The sequence below is a fragment of the Hevea brasiliensis genome, chromosome 1 (genome assembly GCF_030052815.1).
Source record: "Hevea brasiliensis isolate MT/VB/25A 57/8 chromosome 1, ASM3005281v1, whole genome shotgun sequence".
Lineage (NCBI taxonomy): Eukaryota > Viridiplantae > Streptophyta > Magnoliopsida > Malpighiales > Euphorbiaceae > Hevea > Hevea brasiliensis.
Genome location: NC_079493.1, coordinates 118,100,076 through 118,126,800, shown reverse-complemented (window position 1 = coordinate 118,126,800; position 26,725 = coordinate 118,100,076). Strand labels below are relative to the sequence as shown.

At 34.9% G+C, this 26,725-nt stretch overlaps 4 protein-coding genes across 5 annotated transcripts; 2 read left to right on the top strand and 2 right to left on the bottom strand.

Moving 5' to 3' along the window:
• The first annotated feature begins 621 nt into the window (after nt 1–621).
• LOC110634869 (uncharacterized) lies at nt 622–14,569 on the top strand. Of its 2 annotated transcripts, XM_021784017.2 has the most exons (11): nt 622–1,153; nt 1,880–1,948; nt 3,591–3,683; nt 4,268–4,386; nt 8,910–9,105; nt 10,064–10,239; nt 11,138–11,267; nt 12,750–12,910; nt 13,313–13,404; nt 13,602–13,686; nt 14,167–14,569. In XM_021784017.2, the coding sequence occupies exons 1-11, from the start codon at nt 842–844 to the stop codon at nt 14,210–14,212; spliced, it is 1,479 nt and encodes a 492-aa protein (XP_021639709.2). In that variant the 5' UTR covers nt 622–841; the 3' UTR covers nt 14,213–14,569. The 2 variants fall into 2 exon arrangements, with proteins under 2 accessions (XP_021639709.2, XP_058004747.1); XM_058148764.1 differs by lacking the exons at nt 622–1,153; nt 1,880–1,948 and adding an exon at nt 2,585–3,326.
• A 391-nt stretch (nt 14,570–14,960) lies between these two features.
• LOC110634864 (uncharacterized) lies at nt 14,961–15,710 on the bottom strand. Its single transcript, XM_021784012.2, has 2 exons — nt 15,468–15,710; nt 14,961–15,247 (listed from the first exon to the last, which is right to left on the bottom strand). Exons 1-2 carry the CDS (start codon nt 15,708–15,710, stop codon nt 15,074–15,076), a joined length of 417 nt encoding a protein of 138 aa, XP_021639704.2. The 3' UTR covers nt 14,961–15,073.
• A 241-nt stretch (nt 15,711–15,951) lies between these two features.
• LOC110634863 (signal recognition particle subunit SRP54 2) lies at nt 15,952–19,057 on the top strand. The gene is made up of 9 exons (XM_021784010.2): nt 15,952–16,283; nt 16,380–16,479; nt 16,592–16,745; nt 16,886–17,036; nt 17,111–17,259; nt 17,578–17,678; nt 17,800–17,957; nt 18,117–18,231; nt 18,350–19,057. Exons 1-9 carry the CDS (start codon nt 16,053–16,055, stop codon nt 18,676–18,678), a joined length of 1,488 nt encoding a protein of 495 aa, XP_021639702.2. The 5' UTR covers nt 15,952–16,052; the 3' UTR covers nt 18,679–19,057.
• Nucleotides 19,058–19,609: 552 nt separating this feature from the next.
• Nucleotides 19,610–26,725, bottom strand: LOC110634870 (PX domain-containing protein EREX). Its single transcript, XM_021784018.2, has 10 exons — nt 26,310–26,725; nt 25,605–25,715; nt 25,194–25,292; nt 24,982–25,068; nt 24,038–24,146; nt 22,524–23,284; nt 22,193–22,357; nt 21,874–22,116; nt 20,828–21,046; nt 19,610–19,979 (listed from the first exon to the last, which is right to left on the bottom strand). Exons 1-10 carry the CDS (start codon nt 26,598–26,600, stop codon nt 19,716–19,718), a joined length of 2,349 nt encoding a protein of 782 aa, XP_021639710.2. The 5' UTR covers nt 26,601–26,725; the 3' UTR covers nt 19,610–19,715.

The following is a 26,725-nucleotide window of genomic DNA, read 5'->3' as shown; positions in this document are numbered from 1 at the left end:
CCGTTATTTATTATATTTAGTATGTTTGCTTATATACAACACTTATTATATTTTCAAATTAGCTTGCTAAGCCCATACTAATATATATTCATCTTAATGAACATATTAACATGAGATTTTATTAACTAATTTATCTTGAAAGAGTTCAAGTCAAGTGCTACATAATTTTAAAAGATTTTTATACTACAACTATCGATCTGTGATGATGAATAAAATAAACAAAACAAATATATGAGATGAAACTTATAAGTAATACCAACACAATCCCAATTATTAGCAATTATTAATTACTATATTAGAAGTAAAGGCACGACTATTATAAGATTGATGTTAAATGATAATAAATTTCACAGCTATTGAGTTTAATATTTATATTTAAATTTATATATTTATTATACATTTTAATTAATTTTATATAAATTTTAATGTAATTATAAGATAATTAATTTAAAAGTTATAAAATTTATTTTTATATAAAATCAGATTTATATTAATTGCAATTAATAATGATGAAATTTTAAATTGGAAAGTGAGTCTTGAAAAAAACAAAAAAGAAAAGTCTGATTTGGCATTAAAAAAAAAAAGAAATTTCCCCTTTTTAATTTTATAGGAAAAAGGAGAAATGTAAGGACGCAGAATTGAGCACGTGTACAGTGCAAAGAGTTGCACCGACCACAAACGCTATCTTCTCGCCCTCTTGGTTCCCGCTCCTTCCTCTCTCTGCTCTCGCCTCCTCTTTCCGTCTCTCTCTCCGGCGGCGACACTGACCAGGCGAGGCAATAAAATGAATGATAAAACAAACTTCTCTTAAAACTCAATTTCGTCGACCGAATTCTCCTCCATGGCCGCCGCTGCTACGACCACAACTCTCTCTCTCGTCCCTTCTCTCGGATTCACTTCTCCTTCCTCCTCTTCTTCGTCTTCTTCTACCTGTTCTAACTCTTCTACCTCATCATTATTCTTTGCGGGTGGAAGCCACCTTTGGTCCCATAAGATTTTTATCTCTGTTTCTTTAAAGTTCAGGACCAAGGCCTCCACCAGTCGTTATCGACTTATGATTAATGCTTCCAGGGATTACTATGCGACTCTTGGGGTTACTAAATCTGCTACCGGTAAAGAAATCAAGGCTGCTTATCGAAGGTTAGCTCGCCAGGTATTAATTTTTAATTTCTTGTAGCTGTTGGGTTTTATTGCTGGTTTTTTTGGTTGGTTAGAAATCTGAATCACAATGGGCAGGTTTTAGGTGATGATATAGAAGAAAACTGAAAATGTTGACAAGCGAATCTGTGTTACAATGAATTTTTTTGAAGAAAAATTTTATCATTAATTTGGAAAGGAAATGATAAAAGCTAAACTAAACTTTGTAAATGGGTACTTTGTTACAGTCTATTATTGCATCGTATTGTTAGTTTGGAATTTAATTGTATAATATTGTTAGTATTATATGTTTTTTTGTATTATTTTTAGTTGGTAAAATTGTATTTGTTTAATAATGAATTTGCGATACAAGATTCGAAAAATAGAGTAATAGTGATATATATATATATATATATATATATATATATATATTAAGCTTGAACTTATTATTATTATGAAAATAAATAAATCATTTTGATCAATTGAATTTTTGTAAAAACAACTTTGAATTAAAAACAACTGAAAAAATGATCAAAACTGAATTTATCTGACCGGTTAACCACTTGACCTGTTTGGTTTCAGTTTGCATTTTAGGAAAACTGTTAGATTCGTTTTAGTTTGTGACATGGCCATTCGGTTTTGTTAACTGGTCTATGCTCTCACAATGGTAATCTAATTGAGTGTTTCTTTTTCTCTTTCTCTTGCTTGGAATCCTGAAATTTAAGGTTTATTGTGATTCCAGTACCACCCAGATGTTAACAAGGAACCTGGAGCAACTGAAAAGTTCAAGGAGATAAGTGCTGCCTATGAGGTATGCATAAAAATGTTGGACTCAACCTGTCCAGTTGTACTTCTTTTTGACTTCATGTTTTGAGATGGTAGCATCCTCAAATTAATAGAACTTTATGCATGAATTATATAGTCTATTTTTTATACTGGGGACAACTATCGTCCATCTGTTTGTTGTGCAAGGGGCAACTTTCCATAGACCGCCTCAAGCATGTAAGTCCAATTTCTCTTGCCTTTTCTATAAGGTGTATCGGATGGATTACTGGATTCTTAGTCTAGTAATTCTGTGGTCCTTTCACTTTTGGCTGGATTTATAATCCCAGTCTTTCTTTTCAGCTTAAGGGTTGACAAACTGTCTGTAAAGCACCTTCCATGGTCTCACTAATTATTCCAGAATTCATCCTGGCTTGTACATTTAATATTTCATAATTTTTGCTTGACTGAATTATAGAATTAATTTCACCTATTCCTTGATTCAGATGGATATTTCGTTATCATCTCTAACTTTAATTTATTTTCCTAAAAATCTGTCAACTTTAATTTAAATAAAATTTTTATGACCTGATATCACAAATTTTCACGTGAAAAAGGGAAATTATCAAACTGCTCTTCTCTTTTCTCTTTTCTCTTCTTTGCCCTTTTTTCCTCCCTCTCTTCTTTGTCTTTCTCTTTTCTTGCTGTTCTTTGTCCCTCTCTTTTCTCTCTCTCTCTCTCCTCTTTGCTCTCCCCATCACCTCTGGCTGGAGTTTGACATTCTTGCATAGATAGACACAAGACCACCACCAATTGACTACTTTCCTCTTAGGCATCTTATTTTCAACCAACACTTGCCCCTACCATTGCCGAAAATGGAATAATTGAAGATGGACGGCCAAAATGCTTTTTCTTCGATTCTTGTGTTTATGGAGATGGTAGAGGCTGGGGGTGGTCAGAATGATGCCCAAGAGAAGAGGAGTCGATTGGTGGTGGTATTGCGTCCATCTAACGTTGGGAATACAGGAGTCCAGGCAGGTCTTCTTCTCAGGTCGCATTCTCCCCTTTTTGCTCCAAATCAACACTACTGGGTGTTGTGAGGGCTGGGGGAGGGTTGATGGAGGGTAGGGAGGTGGTGCCACCTTCATCAAACATTGGGACACCTGAATCTGACTGATTCTTCTTTGCGGGTCGCTATTAGTATTCGTCTCTTTGCGCTGATGGTTTACTCCAAATCAATGCCACTATGCATTTCTGGATTCAAAGGAGGGTCTCTGGAGGGTGAGGAGTTGGTGTCAATGTTGGTGGGGCTGGGTGGCAGTGGTGAAAGAGCAGGCCGAAGGGAAAGTGGAGAGGCCGAGAGGGGTAGAGAAGAGAGAGAAAAGAGAAGGGCAGTGTGTGTACTGTGTAGGTGGAAGGATAGTAAGGTAATTTTTCTCCCTTTTTTGCAAAATGCGGCCAGGTCAGCAAGTTAACTTGGAAGCTTGTAATATCTTGTTACAATGACTTTATTATTACTCAAATGTAAGTTCACGGATTTTTAATAAAAAAATTAAAGTTGAGTGACAATAATGAAATAATTACCTAAGTTGAGGGATGATGGGCGAAATTGGCCCTTGAATTCTGTTTTGCAGTTAAAGTTTTTGAATTTCTCATATTGTCGTTTGAATTCTGAAGTACAATGCTGTCAGGTGCTATCAGATGATAAAAAGAGGGCTCTGTACGATCAGTATGGTGAAGCTGGAGTTAAGAGTACAGTAGGCGGAGCATCAAGTTCTTATACGGTACTGCATCTTGTTTTTGTGTGTTATAAGTTGACAAAGTTGCTTGATTGATGTGAGTATCATAAACATTTATTCAAACTTTATCTTTTGTGAACAATTATTGGAGGGTGACCCAGCTTTGCTGTTTGATATGCCAGTTAGTTTCTCCTGTAATGATCTTATATGCGGTAGGGTTGCCAATTTCTAAATCATATGCTTCTATATCTTTCTGAATAGAAATTCAATTTTTTTGCGTTTCAGTGAATTTTATGCTTAAAATTGTATTTTTCCAGAGATGTGCATTAAGATATAACTGAAGTTGCATTTTGTTTGTCATGTTTGATTTACTGTATGAAATTGTGAGATTGATGTATCATTCAACTGTTTTATATGCTTTGGTTCTTTTTAGTAAGACTCTTTGGCATGCGGAATGGTACACATGCCCAAAGGTCTTCTGGATTTTTTTTAAAAGGATTTTTTTTTTTTTAAATTCTTGTTCCTGATGAAGATGAAAATTAGCAATCTTATAAATAAATGGAAGCACAATATTGGATATAATAGATAGAGATTTAGTAAAACTTACAAATTTACTTTTACTTCTGCAGACAAATCCTTTTGATCTATTTGAGACATTCTTTGGGCCAACCATGGGTGGTTTTCCTGGCATGGAAACTGGGTTCAGGACACGCCGCCGAAGTACTGTTACAAAGGGTGAAGACATACGGTGAGTGAAGGTTAAGTTTTTCTGATGGAAATCTGTCTCAAAATTTTGCAGCATCAAGTGCAACACAAATGTATGAACTGGTTTTATTTCATCATCTTATGCAGTCTTTATCTGTATTTTCACTTCATTTAAACATCTTCTGGTTAGAAAGGGGAAAAGAGGAAAAAAGATGGGGAAAGGAGTACTTTTGCATTTGTATACAAAGCCTTATGATGTTAGTTAGTTGCTGCTTGTTCTTTGCCTCAATACCCCCGCTTCTCAGTAAGCATCTGGTAAAAATTTAAGGGCCTATCAATTGGTTTCTTGTCTATTTTTTCCCCATCCTTAAGTATTTTATGTTTGATCTAATACAAATAGTGATTTACCCTTTAATTTTATTTTGATAGCATGTGTCTTAAATTAATCTCACACTATTAACTCATAGTTTTAAAACTTTTGGATTATCTATAGTGTCTAACTTATATGTTGATCTCACTTGTTGATGTAGAACAAAAAGGACAAAGGGACGAAGAGAAACTCAACTCAACTCAACTCAACTCAACTAAGCCTTTATCCCAAAAATTTGGGGTCGGCTATATGGATTCGCTTTTTCCACTCTGAACGATTTTGGGTTAAATCCTCAGAAATGTGTAATGCTTCTAAGTCATGCTGTACTACTCTCCTCCAAGTCAATTTAGGTCTACCCCTTTTTTTCTTTCTATCCTCTAGCCTAATGTGCTCTACTTGTCTAACTGGGGTCTCCGTATGTCTACGCTTCACATGACCAAACCACCTCAATCTCCCTTCTCTCAACTTATCTTCAATTGGCACCACTCCTACCTTTTCTCTAATACTTTCATTACGGACTTTATCTAGTCTAGTATGGCCACTCATCCACCTTAACATTCTCATCTCTGCAACTCTTATCTTAGATGTAGGACTCTTTCGCCCAACACTCACTACCATATAGCATAGGTAAAATTTTCCTTTTAATTTATTGGGAATCTTACGATCACATAAAACTCCGTGGCACGTCTCCACTTCAACCATCCGCTTTAATCCTATGACTAACATCCTCCTCACATCCCCATCTACTTGAAGGTGAGCCTAGATATTTAAAGTGATTACTTTGGGACAGTGCCACTCCATTCAAACTAACTCCTTCCCTATCACCTGGCCTTCATTGAACTTGCAATGCATGTATTCATCTTCGTTCTACTTAACTTAAAACCCTTTGACTCTAGAGTACTTCTCCAAAGTTCTAGCTTCCTATTGACTCCTTCTCGTGTCTCATCTATCAGAACAATATCATCCGCAAACAACATGCACCAAGGAATACTCTCTTGTATATGTTTTTCATCTAAAACTAATGTAAAAAGGTAAGGGCTTATGGCTGATCCTTGGTGTAATCTAATTGAGATCGGAAAATCTCTTGTGTCCCCTCCCACTGTGCGCACAATAGTAGTTGCTCCTTCATACATATCTTTCAATACTTGTATATACCTAATAGATACCCTCTTTTGTTCTAACGCATTCCATAAGACCTCTCTTGGAACACTATCATAAGCCTTCTCCAAATCAATAAAAACCATGTGTAGATCTTTCTTCCCATCTCTATATTTCTCCATCAAGCTTCTAATGAGAAAGATCGCTTCCATAGTTGAACGACCATGCATGAAACCAAATTGATTGAGAGAGATAGAAGTATCATGACGTAGTCGATGCTCCACAACTCTCTCCCACAACTTCATAGTATGGCTCATGAGTTTAATTCCCCTATAGTTTGAGCAACTCTGTATGTCTACCTTATTTTTAAAAATAGGTACTAAAATAATCTTCCTCCATTCATCCATTTTCTTTGAGTTTAGAATCTTATTAAATAATTTAGTTAACCATGCCACTCCCATATCTCCCAAATACTTCCACACTTCAATTGGTATTTCATCGGGTCCACAGGCTTTACCTACTTTCATTCTCTTAAGTGCTTCCTTTACTTCTAAAGATCTAATCCTTCTAGTATAATTTACATTCTTTTCTATTGTTCTATAATCTATATTCACGCTATTTCCATTTTGACTATTATTAAAGAGATCATTAAAATAATTTCTCCATCTTTCTTTAATGTCCTCATCTTTCACCAACACTTTTCCTTCTTTATCCTTAATGCACCTAACTTGATTGAGATCTTAACATTTCCTTTCTCTACTCCTTGCTAATCTATAAATATCTTTCTCCCCTTCTTTAGTTCCAAGTTTCTCATATAACTTTTCAAAGGCCTGCTCTTGCTTGGCTAATTTTGCCTCTTTTTTTGCTATCTTGTACTGTTCATATGCCTCATTATTATCACATTTAGGTAATTTCTTATACCATTCCCTTTTTCTCTTCACTGCCTTTTGTACTTCCTCATTCCACCACCATCTCTCTTTTGAGGGTGGTCCATGTCCTTTAGACTCCCCAAGTACTTTTCTAGCTACTTCTCTAATCTTTGATGCCATCTGTATCCACATATCATTGGCCTCCATATCTAGCTTCCATACTTCGGACTCAAGAAGCTCATTTTTGAACTTCACTTGCTTTACTCCTTTGAACTTCCACCACTTTGTTCGAGCTACACTATTTCTTCTGACCTTACTTGAATTGTTCCTAAACTTGACATCCAAGACCACCAACCTATGTTGACTTGTTAAAGCTTCTCCTGGAATGACCTTGCAATCCTTGCATAGAGCTCTATTTGTCTTCCTGGTTAAGAGGAAGTCGATTTGGCTTCTATGTTGCCCACTTTTGAAAGTCACTAAATGTGACTCTCTTTTTATAAAGTAGGTATTTGCTAGTATTAGGTCGTATGCCATAGCAAAATCCATGATGCTTTTTCCCTCCTCATTTCGACTGCCAAAACCAAAACCTCCATGCACATTCTCATAACCTTGCCTATCACTTCCTACATGTCCATTCAAATCTCCACCAATGAAAACATTCTCTTCATTCGGTATGCTTTGCATTAAATCATCCATATCTTCCCAAAACCTTTGTTTACTCTCACTGTCTAGTCCTATTTGTGAGGCATAAGCACTAACTATATTTATTGTTTCTCCGTCTAGTACTAGCTTTACTAGTATAATTCTATCTCCTACTCTTTTCACAGCTACTACTGTGTCTTTCAATGTCCTGTCTATGATTATACCCACTCCGTTATTGTTTCTCTCATTTCCGGTAAACCACAATTTGTACCCTGAATTACCCACTTCCTTACTTTTCTCTCCTACCCATTTAGTCTCCTGAATGCAAGCAATATTCACCCTTCTCCTTTCCAAGGTATCCACAAGCTCCATTAATTTTCCTGTAAGTGATCCAACATTCCAAGTACCAACCCTGATCCTCCTCCTATTCTGCTCCTTCCTAATTGGTCTCCTTCTATGATATCTTCTATTATTTTCTATGTCTATCTTGTGTTCTGTTCCACTATTTGTTCTATTATATGTCTTATGGACTAACTTCTTTACCCACACCCGTCCATGATGTGGGAACCCTTGCTCACTTAACACCACACCCGGCGCGGCATGGCGTCGCTGAACGCCCTACACCCTTGCATATTTATCACTACAGTAGCGCGTCGTTAGTAGAGGACGCCCCAACGTTTATATCATTTGAATCCATATCATAGGGTGTGACGAAATTTTTACGCTGGTTGTCACCTACCGCAACCCTCCTCCTTTATCCGGGCTTGGGACCGGCTAAGCGCAAACTACTTAGGCGGAGTTAAAGGGACGAAGAGAAACAAATTTTCAAAATTCAAAGGAAGAGAAACAAATTCTATATGATAAACTAATTCTCAATCAAAAACTTCATATAATAATCAATAACAACATCATAATAATCAAAGCGAATAATAATATACCTAGACATAGGTATTTATAGACCGGCGAACCTACAAATATTAGGATTAGAAAACCCTAAAAGAATAAACACTAAATCAGTACTAATTAGGAGTCCCAAACAAACTTAGACTAGGAAAATAATAATAAATCGAATAGAATTATTAAATAATAGATTCTAAACCAAATAGAATTGTAAACCTAATAAAATTCTTAAATTTCATAATTCTACAATGACTATGATTCCTAAGTTTAATCCTCCTCTAATACTTGCATGACTTGTGTTTGGTGCAAGTTTCACCAAATGAACACTTTAGACAATGATGCAATTTATTACCCCTTCACTTCTAATATTTTCCCATTTTCCTTGCTTTTCCTTGGTGTACTTCATATTGGAAGTTAGTTTTCTCATCTGAGATTTTTTATGTTCATCTTTCCCAAAGTTGAGATTAAATTGACATTTTTGCAAATTCTCAAGTGAAGCTATAGAAGATCTTCAACCAAAAATCATATACAGAAGGGACATTTTTCTTTTTAAAAAGTATTTTTCATTTATAAAAGATATTATTTTTGGTCCTGTGAATTCAGGTTAGTAGAAGCCCATTAATAAATTTGTATAACTGGAATTGCTGTTATATGCTCGGAATGGCTGACCATTGAATTGTCTTGCAGTTATGACATCACTTTAGAATTTTCGGAGGCTATATTTGGATCTGAAAAGGACTTTGAGCTTTCACATCTGGAAACTTGTGAAGTTTGTGCTGGTACTGGAGCAAAGATAGGCTCCAAAATGAGGATATGCTCAACATGTGGTGGCAGGGGTCAAGTTATGAGAATTGAGCAAACACCCTTCGGCTTGTTCTCACAGGTATTCAGGTTCTCCCTGGCACTCCTAGACATTTATGATTTTTTCTTTGCTAATTTTTGTTTGACACCAAAGTTCAAGAATAGATTACAAAATTTTAGGACTTGTTCTCATATTTTCTTAAACTAGAGCTTTCTTGACATCTTCACTGAGTCAAAATTTTATGATTTGGTTTGTTGTATGGACCAGAAGCTGCACGATTGGTTCTATGATTTTATCATAAGTTCAATGATCTATATTAATTATCCATGGAAGAAAGCAAACAAGTTGTTGCAAGGGTTTTTCCAAGAAAGTATAAAAGATTATTGAGTGATTAGACAAGAAATGAAATATAATGCATTCACGTATAATAAGGTGCAACAACAAGGATAATTTGAGCAAATGATTTACAATATGCACATAATAGCTGCAGTAGTTGCACTAGGGGCATCTATATTATTTAGTTGGACACAACATGACTTGAGTTAGCAACGAGCAGAATATAAGAGTTTGATAAAAATGAAATTGTATGAGGAAAGAAAATGAACAAAGAATGCACAATCAGAGATCCTTCTGCAAGAAAACAATCTTAAAGAATAGGGCTCTCTGATCCCTTTTCATATCAGCTACAGAAATTCATCTAAAGAAATTATTAGGGGAGCACAAAAGAGAAGACTAATACAAATCTTATCCCACAATATTTGTGGTGGCAAGTGTTGGCAAGTGTTGATTTTTAAAGACTATCAAAGCTCTTCAACCAAAATACATGATCATTCCAAAAACTGCACTACACAAGCGCAAAACTTTTACTTCAGCATGGGGTTTAATATAAAGCTGAATTCTATAACAGATTCTAGAAGTTTGTAACTTAGTTGACTTCATGAATGTTATAATTTGATTTACTTTTCTTTGCTTGCTTGTTCTCCAGTCACAACTTTTGACATGAGAGATTATGTGATACTTATATGCTTATGTATATTAGGTTTCTGTGTGTCCCAATTGTGGTGGGGAAGGTGAGGTCATTTCTGAATACTGTCGAAAATGCTCTGGTGAAGGGCGTATTCGTGTTAGGAAAAATATCAAAGTCAAAGTCCCTCCTGGAGTTGGCACTGGCAGTATTCTCAGAGTTGCTGGAGAAGGTGATGCAGGACCAAGAGGGTATGTTGGTGAACCATTTCATAGTTTCAAGCTTCACTAGGTTATTTGGTATATCATTTTAAGGAATTTTAGTTGTTCCTTATATTGTTATTTTATTGGCCCTATTCCCCATGAGCCGCAATAATTATAGTACGTATTAAAGTAATCTTTGATCTTTCTGAAAGGACTTGAAATTATAGGAGAAAATATTAGGCTTTAGTATATGAAGATTATATAAAAATCTATAGTTGGAGTAGATTAGCTATTGCCTCAATTTTTTTGTACAATTAATCAAATGATTAGTTTTTTTCTTTTTCAGGTTTTGAAAGTTTATTTGATTAATGACGAGTATAACCTCAATGGGCATGGAACTTTACAAACCATCATTAGCTTGCGTAAAAAATTGTTTGACTTATTGATTTCCCAAATCTTCGATAATCAAGGGAACTAAAGCATGCTTATGTTTGTGATGATAGGACGTTCTCCTAACATTTTAGGAGGCATATCAACTGCATATGAGTGCAATGTCAATGCTACAAATGATTAAGCAGTTTTTAGGTTCGTTTAAATTCTCTTAATTGGATTGTTCGTTGTTGTCATTTAAGCAGACGCAACTACTTCTCATCTTTCCAAGTTCTTTTGACATATACTTATCGTCTGTTTTGTGTGTTTTCTCATTTTCCGCTAATTTTTCTTAAACAATATTACTATTGTGTTTTCATTGTTATTTTTAGTACTGAATGCTTGAAAGCTACATATAATCTCCCTTTCTGACAATATACACTTATTGATTTCATGTGTAGTGATAGTAGTAGTATCCAACATTCAAAATGTTTGGTCATTTTAGTATTTCAATATCTTTTCAGATTTATGCTGATCTACACAGTTTTGAATCACTAATTAATTTTTATTTCTGCAGTGGTCCTCCAGGAGATCTTTATGCTTATCTGGATGTTGAGGAGATAGCTGGAATCCAAAGAGATGGCATAAATCTCAAGTCAACAATATCTATCAGTTATCTTGATGCAATTCTGGGGGCAGTAGTTAAGGTCATCTTTTAGTTGTGTTTGTTAATATTGGTTTATTAAATATGTTTTGTGAATTTGTGACTATATTGACAAACACATACATAAACCTTTATTCACATATTCACAAACCTGTGACTAGCAAATTCAAGTTTACATAAATATTAACCATAACCCCTTCTAAAGATCACCAGTCAGTTATCCACCATTTGTTTGTTCAATAATAGTGCCACAATCTGAGTCAAACTTTAATTAATTGAACTAACCTTTAGACTATTTAAAATAACATCCCCTCATACTCCACAAGTATAGAACCGTACTAAGAATAAACTGGAAATTAAAAGTTACCTTATTGACCAAGAAAAAGGTAGAGGCAAACTCTTTTTCTTCTTTTTTGTTCTCCTTTTTTATTCTATAAGATTTAGAAGGCTATTTTTAAGAAAGAAACAATCTAACTGAAGGAAAGTATTCTAATATGTTTCTTGCCAATGAGATCTTTCCAATTATATAATTTGCCACCCTTTCACCTATCTCACTCAAATGGCTAACGTGCCTCTTTCACTTGTCAACGTACCTCAAAATTTTCAAATTTTATTTTCATGTATTTAGAAAAATTTTGGGATATTACAGGATGGAGTGGGTTTTACCTTGCCCTTCTCAATTAGGTAATTGAGTGGGGATGAAGTGGGAAAAAAGTGTGGGGCGGCAATGGTTATCACCATCTTATTTTCTATAAAAATCAATTTTATGTATATATATATATATAAGAAAAAAATGTATATTTTAAAAAATAAACAACTTTTTCCATATTTATACAAGTTAAAATTATAATATAAAATTATACTTTTTAAAGTCAAGGCAATATTAGGGTGGGTTGGGCTTGCCTAAACCCATCCTTGCCCCATTGTGTTTAGCAAGGTAGGGATTCTCCATTGAGTTTGCTGGTGGATGGATTCCTAAAATTTCCATCTTTAATCAAAGGCTAAAAAAACCATAATGAGAACCAAAACTGGCTGTTGAGGTGGGTGGCTTTTTGGTTTCACAGTTAGACGTATGCCTTGCAATGAATGCACTCTTCTCTAAATGGTGAGTACATTATAGCTGTTAACCTTGACAGGATAACTGGATGGGTTGTGAGCTCAACACATTTTCTGCTTTCTTGGAGAACAAATATGCATAAGAGGAGGAAATAAGTTATTTAAATACATAATAAATATACGATGATTGTTGGTCTGATGGAGCTAGAATCTACTTTCATATCTCCTCCACAAAATGAGAATTAGGTGCTATTGTGTCTTTCAAACAACGGAGAGACAGAGGAATCAGTGCACCATTACCTGGTATAGATTAAAAGGGGGGAGCATGTACTATTACACTGATTGACCTGCTAAAAATGTGTCATCTCATTCGTCTTATGTTGGATAGTAAATTTACTTTAATCTGCCAGCATCTGCAAAGTCCAATTCCTCTGCAGTAGACTGAATTGAAATTTTGACATTCAAACAGGTAAATACAGTTGAAGGAGTAAGTGAACTTAAGATTCCAGCAGGTATTCAACCTGGAGAGGTGCTAGTCCTGGCAAAGAAAGGTGCACCTAAACTGAATAAACCATCTATACGCGGTGATCACTTATTTACAATTAATATTACTATACCAAATCGTATAAGGTATGTATTTATGTTCTTTATTTATTCTAGTTATCATTATTAGCTCAATGTGATTGTTAAGTAATTATTTCAACTGTTGATATGCTACTCTTTTTGTAGTTATTCATTTGTCTTTTGCATCATTCTTCTAGATTCCTGGTTTATCCTCCGTGTAATACAGCATAACTTTTTCCCTTCTTCTTTGTTCTTCTAATTTGCAGTGATACAATTTTGTTTTTGTTTTAAATATCACAAAGCTCAAACTGGATCATGATAGATGTTTACTTAATTTTTGGCCCTTTCATAATAGATTAGTTCAGAGTACCAAACTTATTTGATAATTAACTGTGATATACTCTGATACTATAAATAGTTCACATAATTTCTCAAGCTTGTCTCCATGGTTTTTGCTCACATTTACAGTACCAAAGAACGTGAGTTACTTGAAGAACTTGCTTCTCTGAGTGATACTAGCAGCACTCGATCACGAACTCACTCCAGAACTCAACCTGCAAGTAAGCAATTGTTTCTCGTTTGCAGATGATTTGTCATTGTTTCTACCTGATGAACTACCAAATGCTGATTATTTGATTTACCGCAAGCTGTGCTTGGGTAAAATTTTGAATATCTGATTTAGTATGAAATTATAATTTTAAATACTTACTGTGGTGGTCTGGGAGGTAACCATTATGTTTTTCTTCTGTATGTACAGAAAGTCGGCTGGAAACCGATGCTGAGAAGAGTGAGGAATCAGGGCGCCAAAATGATGTATGGCAGAAGTTAAAAGATTTTGCTGGGTAATATTCTTTTCTTAATTTAAATTCTACTGATCATTTACTGAATATTTGTTGGGTTACTCTTTAGCTTCACTGCGTGTTGTCACATTTGTAGATATGCTCTTAAAATTTTGGACTATTAGCGTCTTTAGGGGTGTACACTGTTTCAATTTTGGAGAATCAAGAGCCTATAAACTACCCTGCTTGGAATTTTTTTTTTTTTTTTGTTTGATCTAGCAAACGAGATGCTTAATTATGTAAAAGTTTTATGAAGCATGTGTGACTAGGGTTAATGGCTTCAGAAGGAAATCATTAACTGCGTTGGCATATCAAACCTTTCTATTTGAAATATTTTTTCTTTCACGTTATGTTTACTTTTGCCGATTGAAGCACACTTTTTTTATGATATTTCCTTTCAATGTTAATGAAACCTTTCCATTCATTTCCTGCATCATCAATAAATTTAGATGCATTAACTGAAAAAAGTTATCAAATTTACAGGTCTGTTGCTAAGGGAGCTCTGAAATGGGTAAAAGATAACCTCTGAGATTGAAGCCTTCTATAGGTTGCCTTTTCACATCCGAAGTCTCTGAAATTAGCCACTAGATTTTTTGTACTCAATACATGTTCCTAAGGACCAAGCCATTGTTTACTTGGATTGCTTTGATTGATATTTCTCGGCATTGTGGAGAAGAAAATTCAATGGCACCCCAGCGGAGATTCTTTCATTTTTCCCCGTAAATTTACGTGTATTTGCAAGCTACTACATATTAATCTTATCCTGAGTAGTGTATGAGCAGTTTAGAGCATCAACTGCGAGTACATGTAAGCAATATTTGAGGACTGTATATTTGATTTTGTAATTTATGAAGTTAGCGAGCCGCAAAAGCTTGAGCTTCTTTCACTGTTTGGAGTAATTTTCTCTAATGTTCTGCTCATTGCTTACGTCCTTGAAGATGGTGAGAACACAACAAAAATTTGATAACTTCACAAAATCTTGTTTCTTGAAGTATAAACGCCAGCCCTTTAGTACACTGGCACGAGTTCAGCCTCAGTGATGGCTTCAATAACTAGAATACTGCCAGAATCAGTCAATTGGGTGAAAAAATAAAAGGCAACATAGACCGACTGGTTGATTTTATTGGCAATAGAGATACTTATGCATGCAAGTGCCGTCAAAGGAATTTCGTCCATCTTCAACCTTTATTTCTCATCCAGATACTATAATAAAATCTTACAATCAACTGATTTCCTCTTAGCAATTACGTGTTTCAATTTCTTTCTGGAGGATCATATTTGCAAAATTTTCCCTTCATGAATGAAAATATCTAATCATTTAATAATATACCAAAATGTTTCAGAGTATAATTCTGTACCAATACACAAGAAAATGGAATTCATTCACTTTTTATGACTTTGGTGGATCAAAATCAATGGCAAGAATTACAGGAGTTGATACCATAATCAAAGCTAGGAGGATATTGGGTCTTGCTATTACAGGAAAAAGGATGCTTCCATATTTTATCAGAGCTGCAGCAGCAACAGAACCAGCTCCTAGTTTCCACAAATAGTTCAAGTCCTCCTGTTCACATAAAAATGTTATACATTATCCTCTGCCCTTTCCCTTCCCTAAATACATATAAATAAATTTTCCTTCTTCGCTAGCAATCTTTGGTTATGTCTTTTCTTTACCAGTGACAACCAATTCTACACACAAAATCCTCGGCAAGAAATCAAGAATCACCGTGCATGTTCTACCCAATATATCCTTAGAGAGAGAGAGAGAGAGAGAGAGAAATGACCTGAGAGATGGTGTTGCTGTTATTCATGCTCGAACTTTCTTCTTCTCTTGGAGAGTTGGAGGCGTGGATAGGATGATACGGTCCTTTTTTCGTTGCATTTGATGAGAGATTCGGGGCATTGAGGAAGAAGAACTTTGAGGAACCCATGAGATTCTTTTTTGTGGGTTTTAACAAAAGCTTGTGATTCGAGGAGTATGAGTCGCAGAGCTTAGGAGCTACCCTTGCCATGGTTGCCACTGCCATTATCTGCTTACCTCAAGTCTTCTATTTTTCTTCAAAATGTCCTCCTCTTATTATGGAAAATTGGAAACACTTTACTGACTGTAAATCCAACTTCTTTTTCCTTTTTTTCTAGTAACTTAAAATTTTTTTTTTCAATACGACATGCCGTTTACATACATCATCATTCACAGTTACAGGCTATCAATTTCATGAATGAGAAGCAATACGCCTCGTTGCTTTTTTAATCGATTCCAGGATTTCTACCTCCCTCTTCTAGTCTTATATATCAATTTCCTAAAAACCTAATCCCCAATTTCTCTCTCAGAAACCCTAATTGTGAGAATCTTGTAAAAATTTTCGAAAATGGTGTTGGCACAGTTGGGAGGGAGCATATCCCGGGCAATCCAGCAGATGAGCAATGCCACAATTATCGACGAGAAGGTTTTGAATGACTGCCTCAACGAGATCACCCGAGCTTTGCTTCAATCCGATGTACAATTCAAGCTTGTCCGCGACATGCAGACTAATATCAAGAAGATTGTGAATCTCGATGATCTCGCTGCTGGTCACAACAAGCGCAAAATCATCCAGCAGGTAATTACAATTCTAGGGAAACTCATTTGTTCAAATTCAATTTCTGGGGCACTTGCAGATTTTGATTGAAAATTTTGGATTTTTGTGCTATTTTAGGCTATTTTTAACGAGCTCTGCAAAATGTTGGATCCGGGGAAGCCATCTTTTACCCCGAAGAAAGGGAAAACTAGTGTAGTTATGTTTGTTGGTTTACAAGGTATTACATACTGGTTCTTTTCTCTTTTCATGGATTATTATGCTAATTCATCGCGAATTGGGGTGATTAGTTTTATTTATCCGATCTATGCAATATTCTAAAACTTTTTCAGGGTCCGGAAAAACCACTACATGTACTAAATACGCATATTATCATCAGAAAAAAGGTTGGAAACCTGCTCTAGTTTGTGCTGATACATTTAGAGCTGGTGCTTTTGATCAACTAAAACAGAATGCTACCAAAGCTAAAATTCCATTTTATGGAAGGTACTTATTTTCATCAAATTTCCTTCTGTTGTGATATCAAACCTTGACAGAGATGCAGTGGTAGTTAAGTCGTAAATTATAAATGTCATGGATTATATTTGTATTTTACAATTTCAAATATATTTGGCCCTTGCCCACAGTTATATGGAATCAGATCCTGTGAAGATTGCTGTTGAAGGAGTGGAAAGATTCAAGAAGGAAAATTGTGATCTTATAATTGTTGATACCAGTGGGCGCCATAAACAAGAAGCTGCTCTTTTTGAAGAAATGCGCCAAGTTTCTGAAGCAACGGTATTTTCTGGTATTTTCTGCTCTTATTGATTTATAGGCATTGGAGGTGCTAAAATCTTTTTTTCCCCTTCCAGAAACCAGATCTTGTCTTATTTGTTATGGATAGCAGCATTGGTCAAGCTGCATTTGATCAAGCTCAAGCATTTAAGCAAAGTGTTGCAGTTGGAGCTGTGATTGTTACCAAAATGGATGGTCATGCAAAGGGTGGTGGTGCTCTTAGTGCGTAAGTATTCTTGTGATTATTGTAGCCTTTTCATCAATGTTTTTAATTGAGTTAAATGCTTTAGGACATGAAATTAGTTTCTAACTACCTTGAGTTTGATATTCCTGAAGACCCAATGCTTTGAGACTTTTTTGTTAAGGTTTATTTCTCTCATGATCTTGCAGCATGCTTTCCGATTTTCTTGGAAGGAAATTTATTTATCTGAAAGAAAATAATAGTTTTTAACAATTAATAGTGTCATTTTAAGATTTATATTGATGCTTTGTCTCATTTAACTATTGTAGTAATGTTGATTTCTGTTTTGCATACCATCTGCAGTGTTGCGGCAACAAAGAGTCCTGTTATATTTATTGGAACAGGAGAGCATATGGATGAGTTTGAAGTTTTTGATGTTAAACCTTTTGTTAGTCGCCTGTTAGGTATTGATCTCCCATCAGTTTGACACTAATTGCTTTGACTGTGTTCTTCTAACCTCCATAAATCCTTATGATTAGATTTGGTTAACTTAGCCTTGACTAATAACCTAAATCTTCCGTCTAGGAATGGGTGACTGGTCTGGATTCATGGACAAAATTCATGAGGTTGTTCCTATGGATCAACAGCCTGAGCTTCTGCAAAAACTCTCAGAAGGAAACTTTACCTTGAGGATTATGTATGAGCAGTTCCAGAACATACTTAAAATGGGTCCCATTGGCCAGGTTCTCATCTTTCTGTTCTGTTAGATTGAACCTAGAGCTTGTTATGTTAACGTTGTAAATAGTTGTATGATAGGAAAATGAATGACAGTGATAGTAACAAATTTAATAATTAGTGAACTACTGGCTTTTAGTTGAAAATTCCCGGGGTATTTTGTGTAGGTATTTTCTATGCTGCCAGGATTTAGTGCTGAATTAATGCCAAAAGGTCGTGAAAAGGAAAGCCAGGCAAAGATTAAGCGTTATATGACTATGATGGATTCAATGACAAATGAAGGCAAGTCAAAGCTATTTTATGCTTTATGTTTTGTATATTACCTCTTGTATGGCAAAAATATACATTCTTGTTAAAGTTGTTAGTTTGTTCTTAATCTTTATTTGGTTATTTGTTGCAGAGTTGGATAGTTCTAATCCTAAGCTTATGAATGAGTCACGTATTATGAGGATAGCACGGGGTTCTGGCCGCCAGGTTAGAGAAGTGATGGAAATGTTAGAGGAGTACAAGCGTCTGGCCAAAATCTGGAGCAAAATGAAGGGACTTAAGATTCCTAAGAAGGGTGAAATGAGTGCTTTGTCCAGAAATATGAATGCACAACACATGAGCAAAGTCCTTCCTCCACAGATGCTGAAGCAAATTGGTGGCATGGGTGGCCTGCAAAATTTGATGAAGCAAATGGGTTCTGCCAAGGACATGATGGGGATGTTTGGAGGAGGGGACAAGTAGAGTGTGATCGGAACTGCATTATTGAGCTGAATTGGGTTCCAATTAAGCATAAGCTTGAGAGGACCAAACATGGAACAGGCATATAAGCAAAACAATGCTACTGACTGTTTAGCTTCTTAAAGGTTGATGCAATTTGGCTTTTTTCCCTGGTATACCAGCATAAATAGAGAGTTTTTTAATCAGTGTTCCAGCAGATGTATATTTTTTAGAATTTTGCATTGTGGGGACGTTGAGAATTGTTGCATTTGCAATTCCCTAATCTGTTCAATGATAGTTGCTCAGGGATTTCCACAACCGTCCGGTTCATTTTGTCCAAGACAGAAATTGTAGGTTTTGAATATCAAAGAGTTGAATGTCCAAAGCTTTTATGTGGTTTAAACCCTAGTGGACTTCAGAGTTTAGATTGAGCAATTAAAATCATGTACTGCCGGAATCCTCGAATCAGGTTACGTGATTGGAAAATCTTTCATATATTAAGGCTGTTTGTGAAAAAGCTTTCCATGAAAATATTATTAGTGTTTATGTTATATATATGATAAACTGTTTTCATATTATTAAAATTTATAAAAAGAAAAATAATTTTGTTAAAAAATAATTATTTTTCCTAAAATTGATTTAATTTCACTAACTTAAAAAAAAAAGTGGAAAAAATATATATTTTTTTAAAACAAACGAACACAAAAACGAAATTTAAAAGATTGGAATCATGCAAATTTGTTTTCCATTGTCTTGTTTCTGAGATTATTTCTTTGGATTCTTGCTGCTTATAGTTTTCCACAGTGCAAATGTGTTTCAGCAGGCAAAGAACCAAACATATAATATGAATTCAGGTTTATTTTAATAGGTATTACATGAGATTTTTTTATTTTCAGTATGTAACGTACACATATAAATCAATTTATTCTTATGATATACGTATGAAAATACAAAATTATGGACAACGTCTGCTGCATTTACATCATGGCATGAACTATCAAGTACATGGCTATAATTTTGCATGTTTATACTGACATGTATGGGTTACATAAAATTACATATTATCTTTCCAAGAACTTGCTTAGAACTGTTTTTCTCATGGGATTTTCCTCATCATCATCATCTTCATCTTCATCTGACCTCAAACGTGCATTTAAAGCACAGCGAATCACTGAATTGACTTGCATTCTCAATCTGGCATTATCAACGAATACTTCTGTAAGCAACTTCCTCAACTCATCATCAACTCTATCACTGCCATTTGTATTGCAAGTTTCGTCCAATCTTGCCACGGAATTTTCTACATCTTGTGCAAGGAGCTGTGCCTGTTCATGTTCATGGAACACATAAAATTGGAGTTAATACACACCAAGATAATGAGAAAAAAGATGGTAAAAGGACAGAAGTATGCATGAAAATGAAACGGCAGAAACATATTCAACAAGTAGTCCATAGTATTATAACATCAGAAGGAATGAGGGTGAACCCATTCACAAAAGGAATATTTCAATTTTACTAGTCCATGATCCTCGTGAAATTGATCACTGTTTTTCATAGAGAATTACTCTCAGAGATATCTTCATACCATTCCTCAAATTTCTGACACAAATGTTCAGACTGACAGAAATTAAGATTAAGATTGTCAAGAAATTAACCATTCACATGATTAAAAACAATACAATAGAGAATAGTTGAAACTGAAGTACTCTTCGATTGGGCACAAAATGTTCCTACTTCTCATTGGCCATTAGCAAATCTAATTAATGGCATACATCCTGAATCATGCACATTTAAAATTCAAATCTCTATCTCTATCTTTTCCTCCCTAGCCATGAAAGCAAGAATGCATGAAAAACAAAGACTCAGATAATAGTTTAACCATATGCCATCTGTCAAGCCTGTGGGAATATGATTATTACCAAATAATTGACTATGCACATGGACATGCACACAAATTCAAAACATATCATATAAAAATACAAATACATACAGGAATAGAATGTTAAAATTACAAAAGAAACACACAAGTAAATTCATTTAAAAGAAAACAGCAAATGGAACTTAGTCCAAACAAAATTCTATAATGAGTTTCCTAAATATCATTATGCACAAAACAGACTCCAGGTGCCAAGACTTCTTCATTCTTGGGTAAAAGGGAAAACATGGAATTTACCTCTGCAAGAAGAAGTCCAATTCGATTATCAGATGTTGTTAACAAATCCATGGCATCAGATGGCGAAGAAGTGTCCACAATCAGTTTATCTTCCTCTTCAACGAGGAAATTAACACTACATTCTTCAAGTCTACTGCGAAGAATTTCACATTCGTGCAACAACTTAACATTAGCAGCAGTCACAACTTGCATTCTTTGCTTTTCCTTTTGAAGACCCCTCTGAAATCAGACATATAACACCAAGAAATTTATAGAACTTTTCGCAACAAAATTTAATTCCAATAAAACAACCAGCAAGAAGATGCCTCAGCTAGCGCTAAGTGAAATTAAATAGATGCCATCTTCTAGAGAAACCTGTTAAATTTACTCTCCCATGATAAGGAAAAACTACAACTCTCTATTAGTTGCTGCAGTACTCCTGCTCTTTTTTGGCACTTGCTTTCTTTCCCTAACATTGGACTTACCATTAGATAATTATAATTTTCATAAAACATGCCACTGGCAGCACAAACGACGTTGTCTAATGTTAGGAAAAGAGGAGTATGTACAGGTGAATTTTCTGTACATATAAAAGCCATTAATGTAATAGTGATGGTTGTCATTTGGCCATTACAACCATTATATGTATAAAAAGCCCCTCCCAAAAAAAAAAAATAAAATAAAAATGAATCAAAATCAGTAAAGTATAAAACTTCTCCAGCCACAATGTTCATGTTTCTTTTAGCTATCTTGAACTTAAATCCTTCTAAACTCTTACCATTGAAATTTTCGCTTTGATTTCACTTTGCAACAAGGCAAAAATCAAGTAGAGTATAATTTGGCCTTTTCACTTTCTTTAAATGCGGGAGTAAATTTTAACCATGAGTTAGTTGCTTTTCCTAATTTTAGTCCAACTCCTTTAGATATCTCCCATTTAATGCATTTTGCAATTTTACATGAGATAGAGAGAAAGAGAGGCATGACATGCTGTGATGACCTCGTATCTATTACACAGCAATTTAAAATAAATAATACCAAGAAAGTGCAAAAGAAAAGTGATAAAATACCTCTATTTCTATTTTTTCTTTCATCAAACGGCTAAGCTCCTGTTTCATATCTGACTGAGAACTCCGAAGAGTTTTCACCTCCTTAACAAGAAGCTTTACATCTGCTTTTGACTTCAGCTCCAACTCTTCCTGATGCTTATGCAACTCTTCAAGCTCTTCTCTAGCAACATTCAACTGCTGCAGCAACATTTCATTCTCCTGAATGATAGAAACTTTTGCAGACTCAGCACGCGCCCTTTCATCCTGGAATGTTCTCGAACATTATTCACTAATATCATCATAAAAAATATAGAAAAAAAGTTACTAGTCAAAAATAAACCTGTTCAGATTTCAGTTTCAGCTCCATCTCTAAACACTGCCTACGGAGTTCTTCCACATCCCATTGCATCTGAGTAAATCTTTCCCTTTCAATCAAAACAGCTTGCTGCATGTTTTCTTTACAATTATTCCTAGTAGTCTCAAGATCCACTTCCAAATCTTTAACCTTCACCAAAAAAAAAAAAACTCTAAATTAGTTATAGCCACGGTATTGAAAGTTTGAAACTGCAGTGTCTTTAACAATCATGGTCAGCATAAATGAACAATATTACAATGCTTAGACAAATAAAAATCCAAGTTTCCTATGAAGCTAAGAAAGTGGTCAAGCATACCTTTGTTGTCAGAAATTGCCTAACAGCAACTTCTTGATTTAATCTGGCTATTAGGTCCTCCATGTCTGTTTTAGCTGTAGCTAGTCTCTGTTGCATGGTGTTAAGAACCCTACTCAACTTATGGCGCTCATCTGATAGAAGGGCAACTAGTATGTCCCTCGGGAACTGTGAATTTAAGCTTACAGGAGCATCATTTATTTTGTGAGTTTCAGCACCCTCCATAAGGTCAAGGCAATCATCACCAAACAAATTACCCACCCTTAAAGAACTTAAGTCACTCCCAATACTTTCTGTTGATAATCTACGGACATGGCCATCCAATCTCTGATATTCTAGTCCATGCAAAGGTTCATTTCCATCCCCAAGAAAAGATGCAACTCTAGATATGTTCTCAGCAAGTTTATCTCCATTTACAATATTTTTCTCTCTTCCAGTACGCATTTTCCGCCATGAAAAATTTTCAAGGTTCCCCATGATAGATTTCTTGTTAAATATACCATATTTAACAGTTGTTTCCATAGGATCAGTTACATTTTGTTCAGAAGTTGAAGTCTCCATGCCCAAATCAACAATGCTGTCTTTTGCAGTCCTAGGAGTTCCAAACTCTGATATCTCAGGAGAATCATTGCCATTATCTGATGCGATTGACAAACTACAATCCAACACAGAAACATCTGAGTTGGCTTGTAATAGAGCTGCTGGAACTATGTTGCTGGCAGAAGCATTTGCATCTATGTTTTGTTGATTTGCATTATCAAAAACTGAAAAGAATGCCAACCACATCTCAATTTGAAAAGTGTTATCATTTACTTAATTATACTCTTTAAAATGCCACTTTAAAATGTCACTTGAGTTCACTTAAGAGTACCAATAAAGATAAGAATTTGTGACCAGATAGTTGAACTTGTGATGCAGTCAAGGAAGAAGAATTATTTTAATTTATGTTTTCATCCTAAAATTAGGAAAATTAGATTACTATTAATTAGGAAGTTTATATTATCTAGAAATTCTATTATTATTTAGGAAGTTTAATTAGTTTTCCATTCCTAATTAGTATTTGATTAGGCTTTTCTTATTTAGGGTTTCTTAATCCTAATAATAGTAGGATTTCTAGTCTATACCTATGTTATTTTGGTATTTTTATCAAAGAGATATCATTATTGACTATCACTGAGAATTAGTAAAAATAATGAGAACTAGTTCCTCTAGAGAACTTGTTTCTCTTTTGTGTCTTGAGAATTTATTTCTCTTGATTCTTGTTTTCTTCAGCATCAACTTGCCTCTTTTCTAAAATTTTTATAGATTTTAAACTAATTCTATGTTTCAGAGTCAAACCCATATCCAAGTCTCATTCTCAAATATGCCAGGTAAAGCCAATAATTGAATGTGTATATGAATATGAATATGAATATATATATATATATATATATATATATATAACACTAAAGATTGAAGATCAAAGTTTCAACAAGATAATGTGAGGTTATTTTGAAGATGTATCAAGAAACACCTACATAACCTAGCAGCAGCTTCTAGTTCAAGAAACGTTCCAACGGGAGCACTTCTAGATACATCAATATCTGATAATAGCTTTTCCATCCAATCCTCCAAAGAACATCTTCGCTGCAAGATACTAATCATTTTGAGAATATCATTATCATAATTTAACAGGGAAGAATTCAAAGTTAGATTCAGAAGAGAATATGCATGCTACTCAATGTCAGCAAAACCATCATGTAAGATGCCATTTTTTTGGGAGTAAATAAATGAGTGGAGAAAAAATAAATAAATGATTGCTCAAAGTATAAAAATAAATAAATGATTGCTCAAAGTATAATCAAAATTGTGAAGTTTTAAATACATCATTAGTTCACAGAAGAAAAAGAGAAGGAGGACAACCCACATAAATAAAGTTCACAAAGGATGAAAGGAAAACTAAAGGAGCAAATTAAATAGTGAAGGTGAAGAAGAAGAAGAAGAAGAAGAAGCAGAAGCTGCTCCATAGATCCCTTGAGGTCCCTTAAGTCCTTGGAAATAGCTAAACGCATGGATATATCCTTTTTGACATGTAATTTGGAACTGCTAGCAAAGGAAATGGCAGTATACACATCCATATGTCATGTTTTTTGTCTGTGTCTGTGTCAATGTGTTTATTTGTTTGTTCTTTTTCCTTTTGTTGTTTTTGTGCTTTGGCAGTAAGGGTGAGGGTGAAGGAATAGAAAGAGAGAACATAAGAGAGATATTCAGCAATTCAAACCACAAATTCTCTTCATACGCATGGACAAAAATCTTTCTATTTAAAAGAGCCAATTCAAAAAAAATTACATATATAATCCATTGCAAATTTTAAAAAGTGATAACAATAAATTAGGGATCTTTAAGATTCTAAATTCTAGACTATCAACATAACATAAACAACCAAATAAAGAAGAAAAATAAGGAGGACAAAAAACCCTACCTCTTCCAGCAATGTCCTGCTTTTCCTTCTCAAAATCTTCTTTGGAGGAGCTAGAGGCAGAGTTTTCTCAGGAAATGCTTTTTTAAGCTACAAAATATAGCAAAAATGAATTAACCAAATGAGATGGGAATGGTACACTTGCACCAAAAACAGTAACTCAAGAGCAAACTAAAACCCTAGCAAAACAAATGTAAACTTGAAAGTTCACTCACTTCAGAAAGTAGGTTTAAGAAATCACTATATCTTCGCAAAATCCCTCGAGTGGTGGATATCCCTTCTGGCGATTGTATACCAACTTGGACTCTGTAAAACTGCAGTGTCCTTGATGAATGTTACAACTTACAACAGAAATTTGTAAAAGATAACCATCATAAACTGATTTAATAAAAAAAAATGACGCTATAAGATACAATGTCGCCAACAACATAATTAAATTTGATCGTTCAATCAACCAAACATGTAAAGTCAAAATCCCTTAGTCTACTGTTGTTACTGGAATTGGATCCACATGAGAAAGTTCATAAGAAAATTTTATAGCTTCCAAAGAGAAAATTAAAGATAAATTTGTAAAGGGGCTTAATTTGACAACAAACAAATGAATACAATGTTGAGAAAAAGCCTACCGCAACAGGATCTGAACCTCTTGACTTTGGTAGAAGAATCCAAGAAGGAACTGTAACACAGTAACTCCATCCAGTATGAGGATCATGTGGCCAAATAGTATCCCGTCCATCCTACATTGAATGCTAGAATATATTATAAAATAAGACCTACGGAATGAAAGCCTATGTGAATACATGTTTTTGTTAAAATCAAATTATATATTTCTAAATCATTCAACCACTGATATCGTCTTAAGCAGATCTGCATAAGCACTATCCAAGTTTAAAATAATTAATCTGCTCCTACCCCCAAACCACCCCAACAGCCCTCCCTCCCGAAGACCTCTGAATCACTAGAAGCTTAAGGTAACCAAGAATAAAAGATTAGACCAATGTTCGCATTAAGTTACAAGCACATATTATAAATTTCAGGTTCGAGCTATCACCAAAAATTTTCTTCTGCTTGCACTCTGCTATACGCCTCTAAAAACCACAGTTTTTAAGGGCGAAAACACAGTCTTAATTCTAAATTCCAACAAATGTCACATAAGTGATAAATGCTACAATATTTAAGATACTACAATCTGCTACTATTAAAAAAAATCCACATAAATTACAGCTTAACACCAGCAATAATCAAGCGAACAAAGCAATCCACACAACCATAGATGAACTATTCAATATCCCATCAGGTAAAAAAAAAAAAATCCAAAATTAAACACATACCCATTTGCGAGGAGGGAGACTCCAGTCCATCCCCAAAGGCAGAGGAGAGGTACCATCATGGCGGTGCCTTGGCGGGCTCTTAGGCTTGGGAATAACTAATTTATCATTGATTTGATCCGCATTACTCGTATCATCATGCTCATCTTTATCATGATATCCAAGGATCAAGGAATTGGGCGATGAAGATGAACTGGGGAGACCATGGTGGTCAGAGAAGGAGATGGAGTCGATGACGGGATCAGAGAAATTGGCAAAGTCGAAAAGAGAGAGGTCGTGAGCATAAAGATTCATAGTTGAATTCGATTTCTGTGTTTCTGTTGGGACGAAGTAGATATTCTCTTCTCCAAGGATTTTCGTTTCTAAACAGAATTTTGATCTGTTCCTTCCTGGCTTTCTATCTTCATTCCTCGGTCTCA

What these genes read in the sequence shown, in the direction of transcription:
- LOC110634869 (XM_021784017.2), top strand. Translation starts at nt 842, where the DNA reads ATGGCCGCCGCTGCTACGACCACAACTCTCTCTCTCGTCCCTTCTCTC. An exon ending in AGATAAGTGCTGCCTATGAG is followed by an intron (nt 1,949 to 3,590) that starts GTATGCATAAAA and finishes CAATGCTGTCAG; the next exon opens with GTGCTATCAGATGATAAAAA. An exon ending in TTCTGGGGGCAGTAGTTAAG is followed by an intron (nt 11,268 to 12,749) that starts GTCATCTTTTAG and finishes ACATTCAAACAG; the next exon opens with GTAAATACAGTTGAAGGAGT.
- LOC110634864 (XM_021784012.2), bottom strand. Translation starts at nt 15,710, where the DNA reads ATGGCAGTGGCAACCATGGCAAGGGTAGCTCCTAAGCTCTGCGACTCA. An exon ending in ACAGCAACACCATCTCTCAG is followed by an intron (nt 15,248 to 15,467) that starts GTCATTTCTCTC and finishes TTATGTGAACAG; the next exon opens with GAGGACTTGAACTATTTGTG.
- LOC110634863 (XM_021784010.2), top strand. Translation starts at nt 16,053, where the DNA reads ATGGTGTTGGCACAGTTGGGAGGGAGCATATCCCGGGCAATCCAGCAG. An exon ending in GCCAAGTTTCTGAAGCAACG is followed by an intron (nt 17,037 to 17,110) that starts GTATTTTCTGGT and finishes TTCCCCTTCCAG; the next exon opens with AAACCAGATCTTGTCTTATT. An exon ending in AAATGGGTCCCATTGGCCAG is followed by an intron (nt 17,958 to 18,116) that starts GTTCTCATCTTT and finishes TATTTTGTGTAG; the next exon opens with GTATTTTCTATGCTGCCAGG.
- LOC110634870 (XM_021784018.2), bottom strand. Translation starts at nt 26,600, where the DNA reads ATGAATCTTTATGCTCACGACCTCTCTCTTTTCGACTTTGCCAATTTC. An exon ending in TCTTAAACCTACTTTCTGAA is followed by an intron (nt 25,069 to 25,193) that starts GTGAGTGAACTT and finishes TATATTTTGTAG; the next exon opens with CTTAAAAAAGCATTTCCTGA. An exon ending in TGAAACTGAAATCTGAACAG is followed by an intron (nt 22,117 to 22,192) that starts GTTTATTTTTGA and finishes AGAACATTCCAG; the next exon opens with GATGAAAGGGCGCGTGCTGA.